At 56.3% G+C, this 10316-nt stretch overlaps 1 protein-coding gene across 5 annotated transcripts in view; it reads right to left on the bottom strand.

Annotated features, from left to right (window-relative positions):
• Positions 1 to 500: 500 nt before the first annotated feature.
• DPP6 (dipeptidyl peptidase like 6) overlaps positions 501 to 10316 on the bottom strand; it is an 898846-nt gene continuing 889030 nt past the window's right edge. For all 5 annotated transcript variants that reach the window (XM_078059778.1, XM_078059780.1, XM_078059777.1 and 2 more), the window contains exons 22-26: positions 7351 to 7462; positions 5563 to 5621; positions 4581 to 4653; positions 4423 to 4496; positions 501 to 2435 (exon numbers count right to left, since the gene is read on the bottom strand). In XM_078059778.1, coding sequence (XP_077915904.1) covers positions 2292 to 2435; positions 4423 to 4496; positions 4581 to 4653; positions 5563 to 5621; positions 7351 to 7462 — 462 coding nt within the window. In that variant the 3' untranslated portion in view covers positions 501 to 2291. The remainder of the gene's footprint in view (positions 2436 to 4422; positions 4497 to 4580; positions 4654 to 5562; positions 5622 to 7350; positions 7463 to 10316) is intronic.

The following is a 10316-nucleotide window of genomic DNA, read 5'->3' as shown; positions in this document are numbered from 1 at the left end:
GCCCATCACGAAATCATTCTGGGACTGCTAGGTCAGGCAGGAGAGGGAGGGGTGTGTTTTCAGGCCAGTGGGGAGAGAGCCCCCCACATGCACACCTCTGAGAATGTGGGAGCCCATGTCCTAGGAGATGCCAAAGAGGAATCCCCAACACATGGAGGTTTTTCTAGAGTTTTCTAGCGGGCCATGTTACAGTCTCAACTGAAAACCAATTTTGTTCTTTGTGTTAGGGAGTATCTCTGTCTTCAGCCTAAAACCCGAAAGACACAACTCAAATTCATTTTCCCTGGTTGACTTGGGACTTGGATCTATTTGATCGGTCCTATCCTTCTTGCTATCGATACCCTGCCGCCACGGATCTGGTTCTCACTTGCTGCACACCAGGAGGCTCTTGGGGATGTGCGTCTGTCTTGGGTAGGGCTCAACAAGCACTTTAAAAGACGTCAAGCTTTGCACACTTTCTAAGGAGGGGTGGTGGAGGATAAGCAAGAAAAGAGCTATCCGAGTGGTAAAATAATGTTTTATTCCATGGATGAACAAACGCTACCATGCCACGTTCTCACGTCCCCCCTGCCAGATCTCGCGGCCAAAGCTGGCTTCCCGTCAGGCCTCGCTGGCTCTGCAGCGGGTCAAGCCCACCGACAGAGCGAAGACACGGTCACGTGGCATTCAGAGTGGGTCCCGCCGCTCACGTGCTGGTCCTTTTCACACGCAGTGACGTCTCGCCTGAACAAATCCGTGATGGAGACCTTCCAGCTGCGCTAACCGCAGCTGACATCCAGAACTCACGTGGATGAAACCCAAACCCCCAAATGCCAAAAAGCTACACGGACAAATCTTCTCTGCTGATGGGACGTCGAGGACCCCCCCCCCCCCCGCCCCGGCAGGACCGGAAGCCGGAGACGTCAGTACTGACATTCAGGTTGTCGACAAGCTCCAAAGGAAACAGCAGTGATGGACAGGTTTCTAACTCGCACTTGTGGGGAGTGCAGGTCAGCCACCGAGTGTCGGCATGCAGGCGACACGGTGAGAGCCGGTGCGGGGGCAGTGCCGATCCGGTCCCTATGCACAACAAGACGGAATATACACGGGGTCGCCGGCTGCACATCCGGTCAGGGGACCTCCCACACGTTGACAGGCTGTCTGCACGCGGTGCTGAGGGCACTGAGCCGTCCCCAGGGCGGGAGGCGGCCGCACACACCCACGCGTCCCCGCAGGACGCCTGTCCCCTGCACACGCGACAGACTCGGGGGCGGAGTCAACCCTTTGTCTTTTCTCGTTTTTTTTAACCAAATGCCATCTGAAAAGCCTCAACAACTCATCAAGGGGGAAAAGGATGGGCTTCAAGACATACGGAGATCGTGTGAATCTAAGCCAATCCTAATGCAGCTTTGGGGGAAAGAAGTTTTATTGATGACTTTTTTTTTAGTGAATGGTACTGGATGTCTTCTCCCCCCCAGTTTTTTGAAATTTCTCCACGAAGTCTCAAGACAATCTTGAGGAGAGAGCAGTTAGTTATTTCTGATCTGTTTCTTTATCCAAACGAGTGCAAAGCCTACACATTGACGGAAGAACACAAAGCAAAACAAAGCCAAAAAAAAAAAAAAAAAAAAAAAAAGAAAGAAAGAAAGGAGAGAGAAAGCAAGAAAGCAAGAAAGCAAGCAAGCACAGCAAAACAACCCCATGACCGGAGACAGCGTCAGGTAAAAACCATAGGAAAATACGAATTAATTCCATAAGGTGAACCATTAGCATCAGCTACAGTAATACTCCGCACAGCCCCTAAAATGCCGAGTCTCCTAGTTACAGGGGGAGCAAGCCAATCTACGGACGAGTCCTGTTACAACAATTGTGCTATAGTGGTCTCCAGGGCGCGGTCACGGCGGACGGACGGACGGACGGACGGACGCTGCTGCGGGCGCGGTGCGCTAGCCAGGGTGCGCCTGAGCGCCGCTGCGGGCGGCGGGGGACGAGGGCCGGGCTCTTCACTGCGGCCTCTGCGCTGTTCCTCGGGGAGGGGCCGGGAGGAGGCGAGGCCGCGGCGGCTCCAGGTGCCTGGGAGCCCCGGGGAGCGATGACGCGCCTCGGCCTGGGAAGGAGCCGGTTTCCGCAGCGAACCCGCCTTCGGGACGCAAGACACACATGCTATGGGAAGTCCCGCTTCGCGCCCCGCGCCCGCCTCTGCGGGAGGGAGGAGGGTCCCGGCTGCACACTGTTCTAGGAGGCCCCCCGGCGCTCAGGGCTGGCTCCGGCTCAGTCCTCCTCCTCCCCGGGCGCTCAGGGCTGGCTCCGGCTCAGTCCTCCTCCTCCTCCCTCGCGGTGGCCGTGGGCAGCTTGTCCTGAATGCGGAAGCAGTCCGCGAAGAAGCCGATGACGGATCGGTAGAGGTGCTGGCGGAGGGAGGCGCTGTGCAAGTAATGGCCTTCGTCCGGGTAGATCTGCAGGGAGGGCAGGGAGACGTTACTCGCCAGCAGCGGACCCTCGTGAGACTCGGACCCAGCACAGCCCGGACACCACGCACCCACGGCTCCATTTCAGCCTGCAAAACGGACTTCCGAATCCGCTCCAGGGCAGGCGTCAGCCCCGCCTTTGCTGGGAGGCCCTGCCGGGCACGGTGGGCTCGCGGGGCATCGGCTGGCTGAACGAGATCACGTTCTGTCCCACGGACTCTGTACAGAGGCTCCGGCCCAGGTCTCCCGGGACCAGGACCCAAAGACATGGGGAGAATTCTGTGCTGTCCCCACAACCCTCGCCGGCGTTTGCCTCACCCCGGGACCGTGGGCAGGTAACTCTCCCGAGCCTCAGTTTCCAGTTGTGCCATGTGGACATGATCATCGTAACAGAACCCAGCTCACAAAGCTCTGTGAGGACTCAGTGATAGACTCCCTGTGAAGTGGTTCGAGTTAGCCCAGGACACAGGGACTGAGTGCAGTGACGGCGCCCGTCCCCTAGGGGCGCTGCACCATTTTCACACAACAGTACCTGTTTGGGCAGGGACTCAAAGCCAAGGCTAAAGGACCTGGAAGCCCACGTTGTTTCCATGATGCCAGGCTGCCCCCAGCATCTGGAATCCTGTCTTCCTCTATGTCTTTGGAGGATGGTGTTCACCTTTATTTTAGAGTATTTATTAATGACGGAATGGAGCTGTCATATAGACATTAAAATGTCTATAGTCCAAAAGGACACGAGGTAGGATGCACGCCTCTCCCTCTCTAGGTCCCCAGTCCCTATGCCCTTCCCTGGAGTTGATCACTGTCACAAATTCACTGAGTATCTGTGCGGACATTTGCTGTGCCTGTAGGCATGGCACTGGGCTGGGGTCCCTTTATTGTCTCGAGTGTGGTCTACAATGCATCTTGCTCAAAATCTTGCTGGTTTAGCTTGGTCTACACCTTGGGGAGTGATCCACATTAGCACGTGGAGATTTACCTTTTAACCTGCCACGGCTGCATTATGGGTCTAGAATGTATTTAACAATACCATGGCAACTATCAGCTTTACTATGATCTGAACACTTTCAGAAGCAAGCTCAAAGGTAACATTAACCAAGTTCTTCCTTCCCCATTCATCAACACTCAGGCCAGATCCCCTCCCTGCAGGAAGCTCCCCCTGACTGGCCCAGCCCACATGTGACCCTCCAAGATGGCGACGCGGGAAGGCCAGGAGCTCAGGACAGAAGGCAGGCAGCAGTCCGTGCCAGGGCTGGCGCTGAGGGGCAGGTGCCTAGTGGAGGAAATCTCCCATTTATCTCTAGACCTGAAAAGACCATCGGGGTCATGCGTGTTTTGCCAAAGGAACCCATGGTCAGGAAGGAAACGGAAGATGTTTCTAGAAGCGAAATTGTGCATTGCCGGAAGGAGCCCAGACTTGAGCTGCTGGGTTAGTACTTGACGCCAGTGAAAACAAGGCTGTGAGTTTGTTTCGTGGGAAGGGTAGTCCTCTAACTGATGCTCAGCCACAGATGATTCTGGAACATTCTGCCAGAATTTAGTGAATGTGAGGTGCTGTCCAGAGGGAGGCTAGTGGAGAAGGCTCGGGACCTGCACACGTAAAGCCCCCCAACTCCCCCAGAATGCTGCTGTCATCAACACTGGGACAACGGCCCCATCCTCACCCGCAGGGATGCCACCAGCCTCACTGTGGAGGAGCGGTGCCTGTCTTGGCCTTGCTCGCCGCCCGGAGGCAGGGGGCGGGGAGAGCTACGGGGGTTTGCGCACGGCTCGAGTGCAGAACCGAGCGATCATCATCAATTACTAGAGAAAATAAGCATGTGCCGATTCGTCTGGCCCGATGCGCCCTGCCCGCCTCTGACAGCCATGACACAGGGGTGTCTGCAGAAACGGGACGAACTGAATACCAGCCAGTTCTTCTTCCACGGAAAGGACGTCTCTCTCCGTGTGGAGCAGAGATGCGCAAATACTGTACCTGTAAACTGTAATTAGCCTTCCCCTTAATTAGTTGTGTAATGAGTTCTGCCGTGTGCTGGAAATGGATTTTTTCTGTTAAAAAAAAAAGAGGAAAGGACCGGTTAAACCCCTAACACCATCAGGGCGATGCTGCGAAGTGACATCCTTGGTCCTTACCGTCCGCGGTTGCGTGAATGATCAGAAACTGCTGTTCTTCCAGCGCCGACACGCGGTGTGCCACCTTGGTCATCTGTGCATGCAGGGGCAAGGGGACAGAGTTAGTGGGCCTCTAGCCGCTAGCGAGGGGTTCGTACTGGACCCCTGACTGAGAAGGTAGTGGGGGTCCTGGCCAGTCTCGGGAGGATGGGGTGGTGGTGGGCTTTCCGTGTGAGGGAAACACACAGCGCATCTCTGCTGCCCTGCAGGGGTGCCCCCGAGGAGGAGGAAGATCTCAGCTGCCCTGCAGGGGTGCCCCCGAGGAGGAGGATCTCAGCTGCCCTGCAGGGGTGCCCCCGAGGAGGAGGAAGGGGTGGAAGAGAAGGGAGCACAGGAGCGCTTTGACCCGCGGCCAGTGGCCTCAGAGGGTTCTCATTCCAGCCGGTGCCACTGGGAAAGGACACCTGGCCCCACGGTCCCGCGGTCCGAGCACGGATTCCGGCTCCGAAGCCAGCCCCCCGCCCCCCGCAGCAGACGTGTGGCCTCGCTCTGCGGCCGGCCAAGAAACACCCCATGTGACACCCACACTGAGTCAGTTCAGTGGCTATGACGGAGCAGGTGACATCAGAGGACTTTCTGTCGCCCAATCAATGGCTTATTTTCCCAAAGTGGAACTAGCCTTGGGGAAGGGGACCGGCAGTCATCAGTGCCCAACGACTGTGGATTCTGGGACAGACCCTCCATCCATCCAAAGACTTCCCTAACTCCCCTCCACGCCCCTCGAGTGCCAGAGAGGGAAACCGGACGGGCCCGGGAGAGGCCCTGGTCCCCTCGGTTCACAGCCTGGAGGAGGGTCTTCTCAGAGTGAGTTTGGTGGGGGAGGCGGAGAGCACAGTGGGCCCAGGGAGGGAGTGTGGGTCCCAGAGTTGGGCCAAGGCCAGAGGGGCGGGACCCATCTCACCCAATTCCCCATTCCGCCAGGAGGCGGGGTGCCCACCCCTACCTCATATGCTCTGTTGTCAAGTCCGTGGAGGCCCAAGTACCTCTCGGAAAACGCGGACGCTGGACACAAGGAGAGGAAGGCAGGGTTACCTGAGGCGAGTGGGTGCAGAGCCCCCAGACGTGGGGGGCGCCCTTGGCATGGGGCTGGGGGTGGGGCTGTGCAGTCATCTGCAGGGCAAACGTTTGTTTCTAAAACACCCCTCAACCTGCAGGTCTTTGCCCAGGTAATCAGCACCGTAGTGACATTCAAATATGCTCGAGCAGGTGGCTGGGTTTTAAGCAATATAGCGAACCTTAATCAAGTGAAACAGTGCATCTCAATCCTCAGTAAACAGGATGACAACCCCCCCCCCCCCAACTCCGTTCCAACATATAGGAAGGGCAACAAATCCCAAAGAGCAGATTTTCATCAGGATTTGCTTTTTTTTTCTTTTTTAAAGGCTAGGCATGTCCCGTTCCAGCCGAAACCCTGGCTCCGGGTCCAGGTTCTGGGTGAGGAGCTGGTGTCTACCCTGTCAGGAAAGTCAGGATGGAAGGAGCTCCAAAGGCTTCTGCAAGTTGCAGGGACATCCTTAATTAAGGGGAAGAGACAGTGGAGGATTTCCCTGTCTGGGGCACTGTGACCAGCCAAGGTGTAGGATGGTACATTTATGTGCATTCAAATCAGGCAAATTTGAAATAGCATGATTAAAAAAATTAAAGAAGTCTCACTGAATTTAAAAAAGATGAAATATGCTACATGTCTTCCCATGGGAAAATTAATTTTAAATCATTAAAATGTTGAATGAGGAGCGTTCTTATAGGACTGTAAGGGGAAGTTTGCATTAGAGCACTTCGGAAGCCTCAGTGCATCTTTTGTGAGCACTCTGGCTGCAGGACCCAGGGGCTCAGGGCTGCTGGACCCTGTGAGGCCCGGGCTGCTGAGCTGGGGCACCGGGGCGGGTGCGGCCAGGTACTCGTAGGCTTGGCCGACCATGGACAAGAAGCCCTCTCCACTTCTGATCCCATTAGCCAGTGCTGCTTTGTGCAGCGTAGCTGGGGTTAATAGCCTGGCCTCCCAGGGCCTCCCAGCCTCGGCCCAAAAGCGAGTTCTCAAAGTCCACAAGGAATACCTCGCCACACATTAAAAAAAAAAAAAGCACGAATGTCACAAAACCATTCACGTTGAGAGAAAAGGGGCCAGCTGACCGGGACAATGTAGGGAGCTTGGAATCCCAAAACTGTGACCAAAGAGCCCGGGCGGTGCCTGACAAGGGTCCGGTTCCCACACCTGGGAGGCCTGCCCCCCGACTGGTGCCCACGGCCAGCCATCCTGATGCCCCGTCCCAGGCCTGAGTCCTGCCCGTTAGACGGGCAAGGTGCTGGCCAGGTGCTCCCCGCCCCACCAGGAGGAGGGCGGGTGGAGGCAGAGCGGAGCTCAGCTGCCCGGTCCGCACCTGAACGCCACCAAGCAGCAGCCCCCTCAGCCCCTAAGCCCTCATCACGGAATCCCCGCCCAAACACCCCCAGGCCCCGGATCCAGAGCCCGGGCAGCGCCCCTGCCCAGATCCTGGGGGCAGGGGGCACGCGGCCCCAGCGGGACCGCAGCCGGCCCCTTCCTGTCCGCATGCACGCGAGGCTCCTCTGTGGCCGCTACGGCAGGGGGCCCCGGGGCTTCTCTCCAGGTCCCTCGTGAGCCGCACGGCCCTGTGGCTTCCCCTCCACGGGGGGTGTGCGGAGCGGGGGCGGCAGGCGGGAGCGTGCTGAGAAGGGAGGCACGGGGCCGGGGCAGCGGCGTCAAGACCGTTACCGTAGAGCTTGAAGTCCGTGATTGGAGAGAGAGCAGAGCCACAGGTGAAAACCTGAGCCTGATTTTCCCCCTTCGCCGGGAGGATGTAAGTGCTCAGGTACCCGCCATAATCCTGGGAGAGAGAGAAAGGGGGTGAGTAGGCGGAGTGTCAGTGAGGCCCTCAGGAAAACAGCCTCAGGGGTAAGATCAGTGACTCCGCAACCATCTTCACAAAGTTTCTGTTAAAAAGTAAACAAGGTGAAAGGCAAATCACCGTCCCAACTACCTACATGGGACGCACGCCTCCTCTCTTGGGGCCTAGTGTCGGGCGATGCAGAGGATGCGTGAGGGCAGCCGTGGCCGTGGGCTGGGATGTGCTGGGTGCATGTCGGGGTGTCATCAAGCCCCTTCCAAGTCAGCCTTTCCCTGCAGCGCGTTTGCTGCCTTCCCGTCTCCAGCCAAGCCGAGCCACTTAAGGTGGTCTTAAGGGAGGGCCACCAAGGGACCCGTGTCAGAGGGCTCAGGTACCGGTCTGCCTGGATGCCTGACCCAGGGCCTGCGGAGACAGGTGTCCATGTGGGCGCTGGACGTGGGCAGTTCCTGCAAGTCCTATAGTGCCCTTACCTTGGGGCTGACACGCAAGACCCCTACTTCAAGCAGGGCCTTCCAGAGCACACGTGCACATTACCTACCACGGGCACCTTCGAAGCTGCTTGGCTCCGATGTGCTCGGTCTCCCGAAAGCACCGAAGGGGACAGGACACAGATGGGAAACTGCGATGAGCAAATGTGGGAAGGGGCAGGAGCGAAGCCTCAAAGGAACCAGGTATGTTCTCCTGGGGGCTTGGGGGCTGTTAAAGATGTTGTGTGTGTGCTGGGTGTGTGTGTGTGCATGTGTGTATGGGAGAGTGTGTGTGCATGTGTGTGTGAATGGGAGTGTGTGTGCGTGTGCTGGGGTGTGTGTGTGCATGTGTGTATGGGAGTGTGTGTGTGCATGTGTGTGTGAATGGGAGTGTGTGTGCGTGTGTGTATGGGAGTGTGTGTGTGCATATGTGTATGGGAGTGTGTGTGTGCATGTGCGTGTGTATGGGAGTGTGTGTGCGTGTGCTGGGGTGTGTGTGTGCATGTGTGTATGGGAGTGTGTGTGTGCATGTGTGTATGGGAGTGTGTGTGTGCATGTGTGTGTGAATGGGAGTGTGTGTGTGCGTGTGCTGGGGTGTGTGTGTGCATGTGTGTATGGGAGTGTGTGTGTGCATGTGTGTGTGAATGGGAGTGTGTGTGCGTGTGTGTATGGGAGTGTGTGTGCGTGTGCTGGGGTGTGTGTGTGCATGTGTGTATGGGAGTGTGTGTGTGCATGTGTGTATGGGAGTGTGTGTGTGCATGTGTGTGTGAATGGGAGTGTGTGTGTGCATATGTGTATGGGAGTGTGTGCATGTGCGTGTGAATGGGAGTGTGTGTGCATGTGCTGGGGTGTGTGTGTGCATGTGTGTATGGGAGTGTGTGTGTGCATGTGCGTGTGTATGGGAGTGTGTGTGTGCATGTGTGTGTGAATGGGAGTGTGTGTGCGTGTGCTGGGGTGTGTGTGTGCATGTGCGTGTGTATGGGAGTGTGCGTGTATGTACTGGGGTGTGTGTGCGTGCATGTGTGTATGGGAGTGTGTGTGTGCATGTGCGTGTGTATGGGAGTGTGTGTGTGCATATGTGTATGGGAGTGTGTGCATGTGCGTGTGTATGGGAGTGTGTGTGTGCATGTGTGTGAATGGGAGTGTGTGTGCGTGTGCTGGGGTGTGTGTGTGCATGTGCGTGTGTATGGGAGTGTGCGTGTATGTACTGGGGTGTGTGTGCGTGCATGTGTGTATGGGAGTGTGTGTGTGCATGTGTGTGTGAATGGGAGTGTGTGTGTGCATATGTGTATGGGAGTGTGTGTGTGCATGTGCGTGTGAATGGGAGTGTGTGTGTGCATGTGCGTGTGAATGGGAGTGTGTGTGCATGTGCTGGGGTGTGTGTGTGCATGTGTGTATGGGAGTGTGTGTGTGCATGTGCGTGTGTATGGGAGTGTGTGTGCGTGTGCTGGGGTGTGTGTGCATGTGTGTGTGAATGGAGGTGTGTGTGCTGGGGTGTGTGTATGGGAGTGTGTGTGCATGTGCGTGTGTATGGGAGTGTGTGTGTGCATGTGCGTGTGTATGGGAGTGTGCGTGTATGTACTGGGGTGTGTGTGCGTGCATGTGTGTGCTGGGGTGGGAGGGTCGAGTGTGGAAAGCCATACACCTGATGGAGCCTGTGTGTGCAGCCCAGGCCACACCCACCTCACTGTGGAATGAACCGTTTAGGACCTACATGTTAGTTACATGATCATTTAATACTGTTCCTTCCACAGAACATGGATAGCTTGTCTTAATGACAATAAAAGCGTCATTTTGGTTTCTAGTTGATAACTGTCATTGTCAACGGAATCGGTAAGTCCTCACACGTCATCCGCCACTTGTTTCCAAAAAAGCGTGGACTGACAACACCAAACGGTGGTGAGGATGGGGAGCAACAGGCCCCGTCACTCACTGCTGGTGGGGATGCCAAATGGGGCAGCCACTTTAGAAGACGGTGTGGCGATTTCTTACAAAATGAAACATACTCTTTACCATATGATCCAGCAATCACCCTCCTTGGTATTTACTCAAAGGAGGTGAAAACTTATATGCACACAAAAACCTGTACATGGAGGACCATATGAGCTGTATTTGTAAATGTCCAAACTTGGAAGCAGGTGAGTGTACACGTAAGCGGTGTCCTTGGCATATTATTCAGTGCTGAGCAGTAATGAGCTCTCGAGCCATGAAAAGAACCCTGAATGCATATTACTTGGTGAAAGCAGCCGGTCTGAAAAGGCTACGTGTGTGTTTGAGGAGGAGTGAGCCCTGACCAGAGACGGGCCCAGGCCAAGGGTCCCTGCCTTGGCCCGGCAGTCCACCCTTCCCATGTGGGTACAGATGGG

This window comes from Halichoerus grypus, chromosome 12 (assembly GCF_964656455.1).
Source record: "Halichoerus grypus chromosome 12, mHalGry1.hap1.1, whole genome shotgun sequence".
NCBI lineage: Eukaryota > Metazoa > Chordata > Mammalia > Carnivora > Phocidae > Halichoerus > Halichoerus grypus.
Note: the sequence above shows the minus strand (reverse complement) of the source record. Positions and strands in the feature narration are given on the sequence as shown.